This window comes from Centroberyx affinis, unplaced genomic scaffold (genome assembly GCF_046629955.1).
Source record: "Centroberyx affinis isolate AG114_WGS23_722 - 3 ecotype Tasmania unplaced genomic scaffold, CSIRO-AGI_Caff_v1 ptg001996l_1, whole genome shotgun sequence".
NCBI classification, from domain to species: domain Eukaryota; kingdom Metazoa; phylum Chordata; class Actinopteri; order Beryciformes; family Berycidae; genus Centroberyx; species Centroberyx affinis.
The window spans coordinates 47673-67348 of record NW_027280340.1 but is presented as its reverse complement, the minus strand read 5'-3'; the positions used below and the strand labels follow the sequence as shown (position 1 = coordinate 67348).

The following is a 19676-nucleotide window of genomic DNA, read 5'->3' as shown; positions in this document are numbered from 1 at the left end:
TACTGGCACTACAAATCAGGCAACATACACAAAATATGTCACATGTTTGTTTCTGTCTGTCTGCTTTTCACTATCTTGTTGCGTCATAACGTCCCAAAATGAACAGAGATCCTTTCTGCATCTCATGAGCAAAAAAGTTAGTGTTAGGAATGGGGATTATATTTAGGCCAAAAATGAGAACAATTCAACACTTCCATGTGTGTAGTTTGGAATGACGCCCATTGTTGACAACATATGTCAATAGAAATATTGATGTGTTGAAAATGACACATCCTTTTTAAGAGGGCAGTGGATTGGGTTACCAGTTATAAATGTAAACAGGGATTGTGCAATCCAGATCACGTTTCCAGACTACTAATCCCTCAAATATACAAACACTGCAAGAAATGCCATCCTTAAGTAATTTAAATGAATACTCACAGCTATAATCTTACTTATATGATAAACTTTGCCAAACAGGGTCAGATAATTCCACTTCCGCAGTTTCACTTGTGTTCAGGGATTTTCAATACAAACATGGCACACAGAAAATTACATTTGATTTAAGAAAATTTAAAAAAAGTTTGCATTTGAGTGGAATTTTCTCCTGAAATTATTAGATTAGTCTCTTGTCTGTCAGATTAGTCTCTTGTCTCAAGTAAAATAACATTTTAAGACTAAATACTAAACTAAATAATGGGATATTTTTGCAGTGTACATGCAAGTGTGTGTATCCCCTCTCTGTAATTCCCAATTGGAGCGACCTGGGCGTTGCCTCTTCTGAAGTTTCAACCCATTCAGCTCGGTTTCGTCCCAGGGGCTCGTTCTGTGTCATGAAAACAAAGAGAGAATGCAGGTGCTTGGCTCATCAGGCTGTTTACTGACTGCAGCAACAGACAGTGCAAACACAGTAGCCTCTAACAGCCTACATGTGTGAGAGCAGCCTGCGTGAGTTTGCCGGCCGCCTGCCTTGGTGGCGAAGATCTTGAAAGCTGCTAAACTTGGAGGAGTGAGAGTATTGTCCAATGTTTCTGCCCACAAACTGCCTTTGTATTACAAGGACACACAGAGAGATGAAGTGCTTGCAGTTGGGCACAGTGCACACATTGCTTTTTGCGACTCTCACCTTGGCTCTGTCACTTGAAACACAAGGATGGACAGCACCAGGATTTTGCCACGGCTACGACTGCCCACAGTTCACTGCGGTTCAGATAAACCAGGTAGGCTCATTCATTCAAATATGACACTTTTTATGTCAAGGACTAATAGTCTATTGATTTTTTCTTTTTAAATCGATATTTCATTTGGAAAAAATCACTGCTATTTGGCTGCTCATTATGAAAAGTTTAAAAACACATTTTGACCTCATGGCCTTCACCAGATTAAGAAAGCCTTAGACATTTCATAATGAATAGTCAAATAGAAATAAGGCTTTGTAACCTATTTTAGAGTGAGACCCTTTTTTTTCTATAGAGTACCCAACCCTACTTACTATCTTTAACATTAGAAGCTAAGAAGCTTCCGGCCTCCTATTGCAGTTTGAAATGTACTTTTTGGTGTTTTTGATCTCCTATGGTATCAATATAATATTTCTACTATTTCTATTTCTATGTCTCCTATAGTGTGTCTGTGGTATTCAATGCTGAGTTTATAGTGACCTTACTGTACTTAATGGTATTTTTTGTCTCCTAAAATATTCCTATTATGTTCTTATTAAGTTTACAGTTTGGCTGCGATATTTGAAAAGAACGTTACTAGGATTGCTGTAGATGTTTTTCTTAAGAATGGTACAATTTCAAATATTTTTTACGATTTGTATTGCTGTTTTGTAGGACACTGAAGAGCGTGCGTACACTGCCAGCCGATGGATAACAACCAAGGTCCCGAGTGCTGAAACAGAAGATGTGAAAGCTGGAAACTACAAGCTGTATAATTACTGCAAGGGAGACAATGAAGAAGGTGAGGGATGCTGTACAATTACCACAGCAAAACTATAACTCCCTACAGGAATATTATAAGAATGTTATGGGAATAGCATAGTGATACCACAAGAGATAAAACAGATATACCAGAAGGTCACTATAATCTCAGTGACTTCCCCAGACACACTATGAGCCCCTGGAATTTTATGAGTAAATTAGAGTGATTTTTGTTTTTCGTTCTAAAGATTTACATTTTACTCATCATAGGGGTCCTTTAATTTGAAAAGGGAGTCCCCAGAAGAAAATCCGAATCAAACTTAAATGGCTCATGATATCTGATATTTTATAGTGTAATACTACAAACATTTTTTGGAGGGTAGAGATGCCACTGTGTTTCCCCTGAGGAACAAAATGTTCTCTGACTTGCAGCAAACAATAGCAGCTCCTTAAGGCAGAGTGAGGCAGGTTTCACTGCAGCTTTTACAGATTGCTGAGTCAAAACCTGCCACACCACACTGGAATGACTCCTCTGGTCTGACATCTGATATAGAAATAATACGAATAAAAACATATTGACTAGCTGTGGTGAGGCAGTAATAGTGACACACTGGAGTGGTCTCAAATGATGCTCAGACTGCCAAGAGGGGTGATCCTGGACCACCAGCTGTCCTGCTCTCCCTACATTGCAGCGGCAACCCGCTCCTGTAGGTTCTCCCTCTACAACATCCGCAAAATTCGCCCGTTCCTTATGAGGGAAGCTGTACTTGGAAGACACTGGTACTCATCTACAGAGCAGTACATCAGACTGCCCCTCCCTATCTGCAATCTCTGGTCAGGTCCCAAACCTTCGCCTCGTTCCCTCCGTTCCTCCACCCTCGCCGGTCGCCTCGCCCCTGCATCGCTACGTGGGCTCGGAAGTCGCTCATCCCGGTCGCGACTCTTCTCATACCTGGTGCCACAATGGTGGAACGAGCTCCCCCCTTATCCGAGACTAAAGACAGGCCCTCTTGAACGAACCTATTGTGTAACGATCTTCTTCCCCTTCTTCTTCTTCTCCTTCTTCTTCTTCTTCAAAAAAAGATTCAAAGAATGCTACTTATTCCTATTAAAAGGCTTAGCTGACGAAGACTGCGATACACAGTTGGTTTCACTACTGTTGACAAAATGCTCTTATTGTAAGTCACTTTGGACAAAAGCGTCTGCTAAATGACATAATGTAATGTAATGTAATGCTTTCTTGCCTCTCCAAGGAACTGATGTCCCCATGAATACCTGGCCTGTCCTGGTCGCCATGACAGTGGGGGAAGACGGCTCAGAGAGCAACGTGTCTGTATCTTGGTTTGTGTCTGCTGACACAGTGCTGCCCAAACCCGCCGACCTGTCGTGGAAATCTGTCAAAAGCACTGGACTCATACACAAAGTAAAGACACAAGCCACTTACTGATTTTGAAGATTAATGAGATTATTATTGAGTCAATAATAAGGAGACATAAGATCACACCCAAAGCTTACATCAGTATGTCTCAACTAAAAAACAAAATACTTGATCTTATATAGTTTTCTAAGAGACAAAGAAATGATCTGTGGTTGGTTAATACATATTTTCTTAAATACTTTCAACCAATTGGCACAAAGCCATGAGAGAGGGCATCCCCTGATCATGCGTCTACCACATGTGTTTGTCAGACATGAAGTCATGTCACAGGACACCTTCAAAACAGAACCTCAACATCTGGTTTCACTTAAATGTCTCTACTAGGGTCTCTTTGTCCATAATATAGGTGAAAGGTAAATCAGAACATAATGAATAAATGATAAAACTAGATATTTGACTTAGTTTACCTTGACATTCCCCCCTTTTTATCATTTATCAACATGGCCCCAACACATCAACCTTCACATATGCACGAGCCAGAGACATGAGCAAAACATCCATTATGAACAACCAAATCATTGTTACACATAGAGGTCATCAACCCCTGTGCTTTGTATATCCGGATCCAGGTAGAATTTCAGCTGTTGAAAGTTGTTTTTATCATCAAAGTCTTAACATTTATCATCATATTGTATTGCTACAGCAGTTAGTGAGATAGTGTTGAACTTATGAATCATAGCTTTAGCACAACTCAGAAAACACATAGCTATCAAAAATAACAACAGTATGGTTCCTATAACAGGCAAAATTGTCTCCAGTATACCTGAACCAAAAATATTTGTCAACCAGCTATAGAAAGGATCAGCAGAACTGGGCTGGAAACTAGACCGAAAACGGTTCAAAACAAAAATAACATCCGTCAAATTATCTGTAAAATACAGGAACCACCAGTCAAATTGAATGTTGCACATAAACCTCCAGTCTTAACTAATAAAAATCCAAGACTTGCTGGTGTCTTAACAAAGTCAATCTATGGGACTTCAAAGTCTCCTTAATGAATGAAAAACCTTTCACAGTTGCATTTGCAAAACCATACATAGTATAAGACAGGTTATCTAGCTGTAAAGCTAAACGAGATACTCTTATCTGTGGATTGAAAAAATGTACCACCTTCTCATACCAGGGGATATCACGGTCAAAAGTTGTTGTTCAAATTAAATGTACTGGTACTGTTAGATGAGCATAACAACATCCTAACTAATACCTGGGTAAATAATAGTAATTTGATTCATTTTATTTCTTACATTAATTCCTCCCTTTTGTCACAGAGTGACAACTAAGATGAAAATAAAATGAAAGCTAGATACATCCTACCCTATGTATACTTCACTTAAACAGTGAGGAAAACATTACTTCTGAGAGTTACAAGCAAGCTTCAAATTAAAGTAGGATAAAAAAAGAACACAATAAAGCATGTTATCTTCAACCCATGAGCTTTACACTCAGTAGAAGGCCACCACACTGGAGAGGTTACTAGCACATCCGATGCAGAGTGGTTTCGTCTCGTTCTTCAAAAGCTGCTTCGTCGTTGTCACTATCAACCTAGAAGACAGATGCATTTTGCAAAGTGGAAGAAACGGGAAAAAGGTAGCAGCTTTAGCTACAGCATCAGCAACAACAGTTCCCAATGAAACTGGATCAGCACCACCTGTGTGAGCCTGTCATTTACAAACAGCATGAAAATGATAACACAAATTGAAAGCATATTGATAGTATAATAAAAGCACGAGTTAAGGCAAAGAGTTCTGCTGCTTGCGCAGAAAAATGTCCTGGAAGCTTAGCACTTCCAACAACATCATATGCAGTGCAAACAGCATAAGCAACACAAGGAACACCATCTACAAAGAAAACACAGTCAGGGTTAGTCAGTGATATATCAAACAAGGCATCACAAGGTTTGGCAGCAATATCAACAACCTGTAAGCAGCAGTGGGGTTCACCGTCTTCCACTGTAGGGAGAAGTGTGGAAGGGTTAAAACAATACAGCACTTCAGAATAACATGAGACATAGACCCTCATTTACGACATGAACGTACGACAGAAAACTGGGCGTACAGTCATTTCCACGCAAAACTCAGCATTTATCAATTTGGACGTAAGCAGAGGCTGCAATCAAATCTCACGTCAAGTCTCAACTCGTGTAGCAAGTTTTCGAGTCAACGTGGACTTGCAGTGCAGCATAGTAAATCTAGCTGAGTCGGAAAATTGTTATTAGACCATATAGTATTCTGACTGGCATCTAAGCATATGCAGCCACATATCCATCACTTAAAAATATGTAACCTATGGCAAAATATTCTATTTTGTAAATGCCTACATCGACTATGTATCATATCCCTAACATGAATAAGTATTTTCAAATTGTTAACGGGGTTAACAGTTTTCTGGTGTAAGATTCATTTCTCTTTCATTTTGAGATAGCCTACTTGTTTGAGGTGTGACCATTTTTTCTTCACCTAAATGTAAAGAATTGCGATACAAGCTTTATATTAGGCTATTGTTATATATGGTATACATATCACGGATGTATAAATTAAATATTCAAACGTCAGCTGAAGTTCAATTGTCCACGGCAACGCAGTTGATCGCAGCAGTAATTTCTTTCCATACTGCATTTTTCCGACTTCCTTTGATAACTTTCCAGGCTGCCAAATAGAACTAATTGATTCAATTGGACTTTGCGATGTTAGAGTTTCTATATGGAGGTCGGAGAAGTTTCTCTTCTTGGACGTATTACACATCTCCATCTCGTAAACTCTAGGGACGAGGCCCCTAAACCAAGAATATTTAAGGGCATGATATTTAAATGAAGATTGTTTTCAGTCGCGGCATTTATCAATGCCCGATCATTCTTACGCTGTAATTGGCAAGTTACGAACGTTTCATGAATCACGCGTTAACCCTGTCGTAAGATAATTTCTGCGCGCCAATCTGCGCTGGTTTCTACGCTAGATTGATAAATGAGGGCCCAGTAAGTAGAACATTCCACCAATGCAGCATCTTTGTAGGAGTTAGGTGAGCAGTCTTAGCCTGAAGAATGAAAAAAATGGACAGCATGTGAAACATGAACGGTTAAAGAACACATAACAACATTGTCAGCAGTTATAAAGACAGCTTCAGTAGCTGCAGCAACAGACCTAAAGCATAGGACCGTTGCTCTCTCAGTCGTAAATAGCCAACAGAGCGCTGTTTGTTACCATGAGACATGAGAGTCAAAACAGCTGACATAAACCCATCTTGTTCAGAGTTGAACAGATTGAAGGGTTTATTATAGTCAAGGAGTCCTAAACAGGAAGAACTAGAAAAAGCCTATTTCAAGTCAGTAAATACTTTGTCAGTCTCAATAGTCCAAGTCAGGGGGTCAGTCATGGCCAAATGTTTACCACTGTGCGTGATGTCATACAGTGGTAGAGATATCTCTGCATAGTCACGTATCCATGGGCGGCCGTAGCCTACAAGACCCAAAAACGACATCATTTGCTTGCAGGTTTTGGCACCTCCAAAATTGCTATTCCGCGTTCGGGATCGAGTTTACGACCGTCAGGTGTGACAATATGTCCTAGATAGCGTACGGACTATAAAACCAGCTGGATTTTATCTTTTGAGACCTTGTATCCATTCTCTGCTAAGTAACAGAGAAGGGAGACAATGTCTATTTTGCAGGCCTGCTCAGAAGGGAAACACAACAAAAGATCATCCACATAATGTACTACCACAAGGGGACTCCCAACCTGAGAGGTTCTCAGCTACAGCCAGAACAAACAAAGTAGGGCTGCTTGAGAAACCCTGAGGCATACAAGTCCACATGTAGCGCTTACCATTTAAGGTAAAGGCAAACCAGAACTGGGAATCAGGATGCACAGAAATGCTGAAAAAAGCATTTGCCAGGTCAATCACAGTAAACCAACAAGAATCAGATGAGACCTAAGACATTAGAGTTACCACATTTGGTACTGTGGACGCTGGATGTTGCACAGTGTCATTTACAGCTCTCTAATCTTGAACAGGTCTTCAACCACCGTTTGGCTTTCTAATAGGCAGAAGAGGGGTATTGCAAGGAGAATGTGGGCATTCCACGATGGCACCTTGTTTTTTTTTTTCAATGACTCAATAACAGGAGCAATTCCCCCTACAGCCTCTAGGCTGAGGGGATATTGTCTCTTACATGGTCTGAAAAAAGATTTTGGTTCTACCACTATAGGTGTTGCTGTTTTCATACAGCCAAAATCAAATTTGCTAGTAGCCCATAACAGTTGCTAAAGGCATGTGAAAAGAATAGAGAGTGGTGTCTTACTCTTGGTGAAAAAAACAAAACAAAACATCCTCATCTACATACTCTGTGAGATCCCAAAAATAACCATTATGTGTTGTCATAATAAAAATACCTAGTGTTTTAGAGGAGAAAATAATACCATCCGGACTGCAGTACATATTTATTCCCGAAGCACACAGAAGATCATGTCCCAACAAATTATCTGGACAAAAATCTGTCAACAAAAAAGGATGATTTCCTTTGTAATCACCTTAAGTGACAGAAAGTGGTTCAGAAATCGGTTTTAACACCAGAACTCCTGATGAGCCAATTGTTTTTAAAAAAAATGTTTTGTTGATTGGGTGCATTTGGGAGCAACTTGGACTGCACAACGGAAACATCTACACCAGAATCAACCAAAAAGAACACCACTTCATTTCCTACTCTCAAACTTAATTTAGCTACTTTCTGTCTCTATGGGTAGTGTTTTAATATACTGACCATAAGTTATAAGTTCAGTGTCTTTCTGTTCATCTGAGCTATACTGTTCACCTCTCTGACCTGTTCCCTCTGTCTCCTATGGGTTATCTGACTGGAATCCTGGAGCATTCACAGACAGTCCTAAGAGTTGCATGTGGCCAGGATCCATCAGGTGCATTCTCACGTTTTCGTAGGCCAGACCTGTGATTTGATGAACAGTCATGAGCCATATGGCCATACCCTTTACAGTTGCAGCACTCCAGGCATTGCTGGTTAGGAGGCTGTGTGGGTGGTTGTCTTCCATAGCCTCTACCTCCACGTCCTCGTCCTCGGTGTACTTCATTGCCTCGATTTCCAGTCTGTTGATAAAACATTTACTATGCAGATTGGAGTTTCTTACTGTGTTTCTACTCAATGTCACTCTGGTTCCTTTCAGTGTAGAGGACATAAGCCCAGACTTCACTTAGGGGTTTTGTTTCCCAGACGATGCACGTAGCCACAGTTTGGCTCTTCAGAGTTGAATGGAGACCTTGTATCAACGCATTCTTCAGCAGGTTGTCGTAGGCATCATTATCCTGGTCAACACCAGAATGGGCAGCAAACACAGATTCCATTCTAGCACGATAATCAATGGCAGACTCATCATCATTCTACTTGGTCCTGTAGATTTCAGGCCAACTGGTACGCAGGGAAAAAGCAGTTTTCACAGCAGTAGAGCTTATCCATCTAGTCTCTGTATTCCTGGTAATCTGGATCATAGTTTGTGTGCCGGCTGGCTGGCTTGATGTTCGGCCATCTTAACAGAAAACACCTACGGTATACTGCTTCTACCTCTGCCAATGTAGGGTGACATATTGTCAACAACTGTTTCATTGCAACCTCCCACTTCTCACCTCCAGTTTTGTGGGGGTCTGGCAATTCTTTGGCAACTTCCTTCAGTTCATCAGGTTATCATGGCCTGTAGACCAATACATGCGGCTGCCAGAAGCCTTGACTTCCATCTGCAGGTTCTGGTTACTAATTCAGAAACATCATCATAGGTATCTGGGTCACCGTGTCTGTTTCCTGCTTAGCTGACATGCTGCGAATCTGTGGGCAGTGAAAAACAAAAGGGAAGGAGGTGGAGTCTGCATAGAAAGGAGGTGGTGAAAGCCCTGATGAGTCTTCCTCCTTCTTGAGATCAGACCCTCCCATTCTCTGTAGCAATGGATAGAATCCAGTGGTTGATGGAGGTGGAACCTGAGATGTAGGAGGGACTGAGGCTACTGCCTGCAGGGCCACATCATCATCGTCATCAGTCACATCACACCCATTTCCTGAGGATGGAGCTGTATAGGATAGAGCATACGCAGAAACAGGTCCCTATCTCTGTCCCTACTTTTCTTTTCTTCCTTTTGAAAACATCACAATAGCTTTGCTGCTTTAACCTCTACTTCTTGCTCCCACTTTTGGAACAATTCACTCAATTCACTTTCTTTTTCCATTTTTCTTCTCCTGCTCTTCTCTTTCCTCTAACCATCTTACATCTAACTAAACAGTTTACACTCAAAATACCTTTTATGGGGAAAATACCTTCAGTTATGTAGTGCCAAAGTGGAACATCCTCAACCACACTTTTACCCCATTTATCTGCCATTACTTTTACAGGACCCGCAAGTGGGTCAGAAATTTGGTCTAATTTTCCTAATGTGTTTACCATCTCGCTCTCAGTTGTGGTTGCCCTTTTATTTATTTATTTATTTATTTTTACCACACTTGATGAGTGGACTATACAATAATATCTCCTATAACAAATTACTATATCAAAGTCTTTTACACTTCATATCAGAATAAGTGTATAAATGACGTCTCTTCTATACACTCTATTATAATCATATATTATTATTATACACACTATAGATTCTGGTACCTTAACAACTACTTCACTCACTCCATTACTCCTCTCACAACCACATATCAGAAGGCACTATAGTTTTAGTCACTCCTCTCATTCGGGAAATGGGAGGTATAGCTCCGCCCACCAAAGTACACTCACTGATCAAGTCCAGCAAGGTCAGTCCCACTCAAGACATGGAAAGAAACACATCACAAGCAGAATAGTCCCACAGACTATCTTAAAGGAGTAATCACTCTTTTCACAACTGCATTCACACAAAGCCAATGGAATGTACCATGATATCAGCCAGGTAGTTTGTACGACACTTTCGTTCAGAGCAACGTACCCTTTGTGTGGATAAATACCCACAGGACACTGATATCACAGTGGCATCCCATTCACTCACAGAATATCACAAACAATTTTTCTTTTTTTTTTTTTTTTTTTTTTCTTGTTACAAGTTTTCTTTTCTTCTCTTAAGGCCTTTCTCTTAGGACCCCCCTGTCCTTTTCTAATAGGTCTGTTCGCTCTTCAAACTCAGTACACACACACACACACACACAGAAAAAAAAAAAGGCCTTGATTTGAGTGAGTCTCTCTCACCCAGCGCTTTTATCGGTCACACCGAACGGATCCGGAGGCAAGAAACCATTTCTCCCTCATTGTGCACTTTATCGGTCTCACCGAACGGATCCGGAGGCAAGAAACCATTTCTCCCTCATTGTGCACTTTATCGGTCTCACCGAACGGATCCGGAGGCAAGAAACCATTTCTCCCTCATTGTGCACTTTAAGGCGAGAGCCAACCGAAGTTCCTCTCCCTTTTTCAGGCAAATTCTCCCTAGGAGAAAATTCCTCCCAGTAGAATTCCCTGTTCTAAGCTTAGAATTAACAATCAAAAATCTTCAAACCCAATCGGTGCGTGTATATAAACAATATTTATACAAATTTAGAATACTAAAAGTGACCAGTTACAATTTCCACAAAAATTAGCATGCCAATCAAGACTCTAAAATCCTCCAAGAATCAAAACCACTTACTGTGTCCCGAATCTATGGAAGAGAGGGATTGCAGGCATCTCTGAAAACAACCCAGTATAATTGGGGTCGAGGTTTCCTCAGTCTGTCTAACAAACCGCCTAGCTAAGGGCAATCCATCCTCCCACAGACACAGCCAACAGGTTTCAGGATCTCGGTGGAACCTCCAAAATGTCGTGGAAATCTGTCAAAAGCACTGGACTCATACACAAAGTAAAGACACAAGCCACTTACTGATTTTGAAGATTAATGAGATTATTATTGAGTCAATAATAAGGAGACATAAGATCACACCCAAAGCTTACATCAGTATGTCTCAACTAAAAAACAAAATACTTGATCTTATATAGTTTTCTAAGAGACAAAGAAATGATCTGTGGTTGGTTAATACATATTTTCTTAAATACTTTCAACCAATTGGCACAAAGCCATGAGAGAGGGCATCCCCTGATCATGCGTCTACCACATGTGTTTGTCAGACATGAAGTCATGTCACAGGACACCTTCAAAACAGAACCTCAACATCTGGTTTCACTTAAATGTCTCTACTAGGGTCTCTTTGTCCATAATATAGGTGAAAGGTAAATCAGAATATAATGAATAAATGATAAAACTAGATATTTGACTTAGTTTACCTTGACAGACCCCTCGGTCACAGAGAAACTGAGACCTGCTGCCACCGTCTATGTCAGGTCAGTTGTGGTCCTTTGTAGCTCAATGGGAAGAGCATGGCACTAAAGCTCACAGTATACTTGCTGTGGAAACACATTTTGACAAGTTCGTACGAAAAAAAAGGACTTTCTATTTGTTGTAAGTATACCGCCACCTTTACACTTCTAGGATTGGGGGTTTGTTCCCACTGGGGCAGTCCATGCTGAAAACGTACGCACTCAAGTTACAGCAAAGCATGTCCACCAAATGGAAAAGTGGATAGAGAGTAGTAGTAGACACAACTGATGCTGGGTTCTTCAGATTCTGTCTTTCAACAAACTCTTTACGACCAGCTCTGTTTCTATAGGACCTTCAGCGGTTTTGTAAGCCGTGCTCTTGGCCAGGATAACACGAAGCAGCTCCGTCAGGCCTTGGTTCAGGCTGGGAAATCCTTTGAGCCCCACAGATACACCGGTGCCGTGTACGACAGTCCCTGGGACATCATCCATACTCACCACAATGAGATCTGGGTCTACGCTGCCTGAGTGAAAGGATATGACCTGTCTCACCAGTCTGTATAATATACATTCTATAGTGAAAGTGTCAGGCATTTAGCTAAATTTGCCTTGTTTTCTTTTTGCTATATCATTTGCTTCAAAGTGGTTGAACATAAAGGCCAATAATACACCATCATGTCAGTTTCTTTGCCTAAAATTCATCTTTTAATGTGAAATCAGTATTACTAACTTAAAGGAACAATCAGTAATATGGACAGAGTTATTATTATATAGCAAGGGTTAGGGTAGAGTAAAAGATGGAATCAACAGCTAGTGATGCTATGCTATCGGCTAACCCAGAGGTTGAGCAGCTAAAGCTGTAGCTAATGCTACTAGCAACAGGTTGTTTGTGAGTATATTGACAGATATTTATGCACAGTTAAGGTGTGGCAAATGCTGTTTATGTATTGTAAATCAATAAAAACATCTATATAGTTCATCTAAAATTAATTTATTTTTAGGGCTTGATGGACATTTTCTTCCTCAGGGCACAAATATATCCTTTCTATTCAATCCCCATGAATAAAGCTCACACATTGATTGATACTGGAGTGAAAGTGAAGTGGGGGAGGGGGCTTACAATTTGCCTTTATTCAAAATCAAAGAAGGCATATAATATATAATATAATAATACAGTGGGTAATAGCTTGGTTTTCCCACTACTGATCATTGTTAGGGCTCTACATATAACCTGCTAGATTGTCTCTTGTCTCATTAAATATGACAGTTTACAGGGTTCCAACAGGCCATGAAGTTTGTGAATTTGAAAATAAAATGAAATAGGGCCTTAAAGGTGCAATTTTGCATCCTGAGGGAAACCCTGTGATGGAGATTTATGTTGATATGGCTGCAGTTTAAAAATGAATGATTTCACCAGGATTTCTTGACTTGACAAGATCATGAGTAATAAACAATGCCTCTCTGATGTCTAATTTTGACCAATGTCATGTCCTACCCCAAAACATGATAATTCAGAGTGTTTGAATTTCACCAAACAAGACCTTGATGGTCTTTGAATAGATGTCCTTGAATTAGATGTCCAAGTGAGTGTCTGACTTTATCTGCCTCTGAAAATATTACACACAGTCCAACTCTAGCACTTGTATTTGCATAGAGTTGAATAGGACTTTTCACATGTTACATATTGTAGACCTGTGATCACCATACATAACAACCAAAGGGAGTGGCTGAGGCCTTGTTAGAGAACAAGGTGTTCATTTAATAATTGCTCTCAAGTGTTGTTTTTAGATTGTGCATAACAGGGATATTACTCAGCAGGAATGTTGACATGCAGTAGCTGACAAGACTTACAAGTTCCCATCCTTTCAAGGACATTATATGTTACTAAAACTAAGACTAAAACTAGGCATGAAAAAAACTGAAAGTAAACTGAAATGAAAATCAAAACTACACCTAATGAATAAATGGAAACTAAAAGGTCTGCCTCCAAAACTAACTGAAATGCAATAAAAAATGAACCTGATTTCTTCTCAGTTTAAGTGTTTTGCCAGTTGCATTACTGTGAGTGAGGTGGAGAAAGGATTCTTTCATCATGAATAGGCCCTGATCAACTACACTGTAAAAGAAAACTTATTGTTTCAACTTCAAAAAGTTAGTGTCCGTGCTGCCTTAAAATTGTGAGTTGACTGAACTAGTACTGAATAGTTAGGTCAAAGATCATTAGTTAGTTGTTCTAATGTAGAAAAGCTGAGTGAACTTAAGACAATAAGTTCAATCAACAAATGTCTAGTCATGCTGATTCGTGTTTCCAAGATGAATGCATTAATTAATGAACTGAAATCCAGTGTTATTTATTTTTTCACAAGGTTTGCAAGATTTAAGTTAAAGTTCCTCTTGTATCACATGATTAATACACAGTTCAGCATACAGTATGCAGCTGCAATACACTTACTTGTAGTGGACTTGCCATGTGCATCAGAGAGAAATTTACTTGATTGAGAATTCCCAGATACATAGATAAGATAGATAGTAGATTTTATTATGGTTTTGTATTTATTTATTTTCTTTTTTATCAGAAATTGACCTATGATTCACCAAACATACATACATAACAAGTCTCTATCCTGTAACTTCATTCAAACCAAAAGAAGGTGTTTCTGGAGAGTTAAACCAAATGCAATGCATACTGGGAAGTCTGCTAATAAACTAACAGTGTTGAGTTTAGTGAATGCTTTATAAGGTGTTCTTTCAACTCATAATTTTAAGTCACAAGATGTGAACTCATGATTTTAAGTCATGAAGCTCATAATTAGCACTTTTAAGTTGAAATTGACAAACACATCTATATACATTGTGTTAATGGATAAAGATGAGTTGATTTCACTAAATTGCACTATGAGTTTTTACAGTGTACCAATACATTATCAATACACTGATATCCACTTTGCACATCCAAAGAAAAGTTTTGTCAGCTACTGCAAACACACTCCATACAGGCATGACCATTGAAAAACTAAAACTTTAAATAACACAAAAAATCTATAGTCAAACTAGCAAACGCCATTTGAAAACTAACTGAAACTAAACAGAGATGGACATCAAATTTCAAAATAAAACAAAAATAAAAACCGATGGAAGTTGTAAAACTACAATAACCCTGCAGCCATTTTATATCAAAAATATTATAACAAGTTGTGAACAGATAAAACACATAAAATGACAGATATGATTGTACATCATAGCAGAACATCCTGAGTACATCTGACGCACATCTTCTCACAGTACATTATGCAAATGTACGTATTCATGCTCGTCATATCGTATTGGCCTTGGTCTTATCTGCTTTGTTGTTGGCATGGGAATAGCAGTAGTAGCTAATGATTGAGTGTGTGTGTGTGTGTGTCTGTGTGTGTGTGTGTGTGTCAGTCAAAACATACTTTTAGACTGGCTTTTCCAGTTGACACTTGATGCAAGGGTTTGACTTTTGAACCAGCCATGCAGGTAAATGCTGTTGAATTTTGACTACTGTGACTAGGAGGAAGCGAAATCCCTTGGCTGCCTCCTGAAGGAAAACAGCAGTGTGGGAGTGTCTTCTGTTTACCTGGTGAACTGGTAACGTGGGCGGTGACATTCTTGTCCAGATTAAACCCACAGGACTGTACTGTGGTGTCACTTTGGAGAGCCAAGGAAGATGGAGCACCGGGTGTTCATGTTGCCGTTTGCAGCTCTTGTCCTGGTGACATTTTCCGTACATGTGCAAGGCTGGGATGCACCAGAATTTTGCCATGAATGTGACTGTCCTGAGTATGCAGTGGTTCAGAACAGCCCGGTAGGTGTATCGATTCAAATAATTTTCTGGTATCCAAGCTAGTGTAATAATATTGCTTTTTTTTTTTACCATTTTTATAGGTTTTTACTGGCCCAATACAATTCTCACATAGGTGTACGCGTTTTCTTGAATATTTGTAAAAAAAATAGTTTTGTTTCCCCATTTTCTACAGGAGTTTGAGGAGCGTTTGTATGTTGGCAGCTACTGGATTTCCACCAAGGTCCCAAGTAGTGAGAAAAGTGATTTAATGGATGGATACTACAAGCTGAAGGGTTACTGCGAGAGACAGAAGGAAGCAGGTATGTATAAGGATCTGAAAGAGACAGATGTGGAAGTCATACAATAGTTTGCATTGATAACACTGTCAAGATCGATAACGTATAGTGCGGTAAATGTGCTATTGTAAACCAAGGGAGAATGTGGTATCACTTAATAAGTCATAATACTTTCACTTTAGTTTGTGTGATTCATCATGAGAAAATAACTGCTTTGTAATGTGTATTAATACCTCAAGTCCTCATAAGTAGCCTACTTTTACACATTATTCTATAGATCAAGGCTTTTTATTTCACATTCTTTGAACAAGACGCAGGCCATTATTAATGTAATTAATGATAACCTCAGTCACTGCACTAAAGACAAAACAAAAATACAATATGATGGGAGATAGTTTGTTTAATGCAACAGTGTCATAGCCTTATTGTATTGTTTTTTGTAAAACAAGTCAGGCCTCTTATTTTCTACCTTTTTGTGTTGACTTCACTAGTTATTCTGAAAGCCCAGTGAAATGATTCTAAAGGCAATGTAGGCTACTGTAGACAGTCAATACCGACCTCAGAAGGGATAGCGATGGGAGAATTTGACCAACTGACAAACAGCAGACTGGAGATTTAGTCAAAGCCTACAAACATTTGTTAGAGGCAGAGCTGCTCAGAGCAAAAGTTAGCTAACTGGTTAAGAGCACATGCAAGTTAGCCAACATTAGACTGAAGCCCATGAAAAAGTCAAGAGGTAAGACGGGAGGAAGCTAATATTATGAAGCCTAGAGCTCTGCTAATAACTGAATAAATGCAATATAAGCTATATAAGTTCTATGTTCTAAATCTAGGTTAGCTTTTTAGCCTAGCTCACCTTCCAAGTTCAAACTAGCCATGCTAATTTACAGCTAGGTAAGCTAGTTAGCTAACCTACTGACCTTCAAACATCATGAATGCCATGGTCATGAAAGAATAAACAAAAAAAGTCATTGCCATTTTTTATTTATATTTTGACCAGAGTTCCTTCTTTGCCATTCAAGTTTGCCACTAGCTAACTTGTTCTCTGAAGAACTGCTTCTTTAGCTCGGCCCACAGAGGTTTACAGAGCAGTTCTGCTGTTTGTAGCAATAAAACTCTAATCTTCTGACAAATAAGAACGAAGAAAAAGAAAATACGTAGACAAAAAAGTGAAAAAGTGGTTGTAACTGTTGACAATATTGGCCTTTGAAATTTTGCCTGTGTATCTTGGCCTTAATGCATTCAAGCTCACGCAAAAAGATGTTGCCATTGTTGTGTCTTGCAGGTCATGAGATCCCCGCAGCCACGTGGCCTGCTCTGATCAACATCACAGAGGGGGAAGATGGCTCAGAGACTAGCGTGTTCATGTCTTGGTTTGTTCCTCCTGGCACATCGCTGCCCACAGACACCAATTCCGACGTCACACTGGAATTCATTCCTCCTGCCACCGTCTATGTCAGGTTAGCAGCGGCTATTTTTATCCTACCATTTTTTTTTTCTAACTAATTGTTGTTTATCCAGGTAACCCCCGTTTGGATTTATTATAATAGCCATAAGCTTTATTTGTCTTGCATTTTTTATAGCATAACAGAGTTTACAAACTAATGAAGACATACTAATGTGGGAATTTATTTTTTTTGTGTACACTACCAGTCAAAAGTTTGGACACACCTGATTGAATGTATTATGTTTTTCATGATCTTAAAGCCATTTTGATCTAAAGGCTTATGCTTAAATGCTTGAAAGTTGATTTTCTCTGAATTTCTTTCCAAAGCCTTTGCCTTTCCATCAAGGCAAAGGGCGGCTACTTTAAAGAATCTAAAGTATAAGATAGGTTTAATTTGTTTAACCCTTTTTTGGTCGCTGCATAATTCCATCTGTGTTATTTCATAGTTTTGACATCTTTAATATTATTCTAATATGTGGAAAATAGCAAAAATAAAGAAAAATGTGGTGTGTCCACTGGTGTATATGTTTTTTTTATTGATTTTTTTGTAGGAATGACATAAGTTCCATTTTTTTTTTTTTAACAATTATTTATTGAGTTTTAAATTTCATGTTAATGACAAGCAGCAAGCAGGAACAGCAGTATAATCCTCATCAAGGATAATGAAAATATAAAAGTGATAGCTAACAATAAAAGCAAAAGAAAAAAAAACAAGAAAAACAGTAATAAACAACAATAACAACAACAACAACAACAATAACAAAGAATAACAAAGAATGCCAACCTTGGTTAAGATGGATAGAAAGAAAATTAGAATGACATAAGTTCCATATGTTTATACAACCCCAAAAAAATTAACAATATAGAAAAGGTAAAATGACATGAGGACCAGACAATACAATAGAGGACGAGACAGAACACTAAAGGACAGGACAAGATAATGTGGGTATTTCGATGATTAGATAATTGGGCATATCCCCGCAATGTCAACACAGTGGGGGAGAAAATGACGAACAGAGAGAGTGAAAGAATAGACTTCCAAGTATTTCACATTATCTAACACATTTTTTAATTTTTTTTGTTTTTTTGTTTGTTTCTCATTTTATCTTCTTAAGCGTCTTTGGTGGTATTCCAAACCATGACCGTGGCAGAGAGACTGCGAATGAGCTCCGCGAGGCCTTGGTTCAGGCCGGGAAATCCTTTGAGCGGCACCGGTACATCGGGGCTGGGTACGAGAATCCCTTGAACGTGTTCATTTCTCACCGGAATGAAATCTGGATCTATGCTTCCTCAGGACAGCAGCCATCATCATCCTAACCCAGTAAACTGTGCGCAATATAGTAGCCGGGGTTTCTCTTTAATTTTCCGCTCAATCAGCTTCTTTACAGTGATTAGAAATACTCACAAATTCAAGTCAAATTTAATCATTTGCACTTTAAATAATGTTGTATTCTACCTCTCTGCAATCTTGATGAGATGAACAGACACACCGTAGGTAGGCAGTTTCCATCATGCAACAGACATCCAGGTATCTGTTGCATGATGGAAACTGGTTTCAGGAATGTTGTGAATCCACACTGGTAAGGTCTATTGAGGTTATGTTGACACAGTAATGACGATAACGTGTTTGTTGTCTGATAACAATGTTCCTAACATCTGTGTAACTATAAATCAGAGAAGTCAATGCCGATACACAGCTCCCCCTGCCTCAAAAAATAAACTGTTGACAATTTTATCAAAGTTTGTGGGTGTGGTTAATGGTAGCCTTAATCATATGTATTTTCTAACTCTTTTACTGAGCCTAGTTTAGTAGTTTAGTGGTTAGTATTTGTAATGCCACAACGTTGTTTCCACTCCAGACAGAAGCCTACCTATCTCTCTGTTGAATAGAGGGTTTATTATAGGTGAGCACATCAGGGACTCCCAGCCAAAATGGCAAGCAACCTAATTGGGCTAAGGCACTTCTCCCCATTCACAGAAATGTGATGATTATCTCGTTCTGCTTCCTGGTCAGACTTGTTTGTGCAGAAACAAAAAGCTGTCACCCAAGACAAGACAAGAGCCGAGGCAGAGGAGCTGTGTCAGTCAAATGATCATTGCTAGAGAGAAATACACATATTGAACTGTATGCATTTGTGTTATTTTCTCTGTGTGACATGCTCAATAAATTTATCAAATCCAGTATAGTTCATGGCTCATTTGGGGTGTGACGCCTAATAGCAAACACTACATGGAGCTGTAGGTGTTGCTGGGAATGAGGATTTGGAGAATGGAGCAAGTATAAAGAAAAGCTGAATTTGATTTTGATTGCCATTTTTCCTCTGTAAGTGTCATACAGCTGAGTTGTATCATTTGTTCAATCAAGTATTTCCAATCACTAATCATGCTGTCAATGTTAGACGGATGTAGATTTCTGGATGAGCTTGATTCTGTATATGACATTTGACACTGCATCAGTCTAAATGACTGTAGGCTAC

General features: G+C 39.2%; 2 protein-coding genes across 2 annotated transcripts; both read left to right on the top strand.

Moving 5' to 3' along the window:
• The first annotated feature begins 900 nt into the window (after positions 1-900).
• On the top strand, positions 901-12176 carry LOC139653880 (uncharacterized). Its single transcript, XM_071530886.1, has 5 exons — positions 901-1199; positions 1812-1938; positions 2591-2806; positions 3152-3321; positions 12036-12176. The coding sequence occupies exons 1-5, from the start codon at positions 1005-1007 to the stop codon at positions 12174-12176; spliced, it is 849 nt and encodes a 282-aa protein (XP_071386987.1). The 5' UTR covers positions 901-1004.
• Positions 12177-15303: 3127 nt separating this feature from the next.
• Positions 15304-19380, top strand: LOC139653877 (uncharacterized). The gene is made up of 4 exons (XM_071530883.1): positions 15304-15477; positions 15650-15776; positions 17038-17212; positions 18315-19380. Exons 1-4 carry the CDS (start codon positions 15340-15342, stop codon positions 18514-18516), a joined length of 642 nt encoding a protein of 213 aa, XP_071386984.1. The 5' UTR covers positions 15304-15339; the 3' UTR covers positions 18517-19380.
• The last annotated feature ends 296 nt before the right edge of the window (positions 19381-19676 follow it).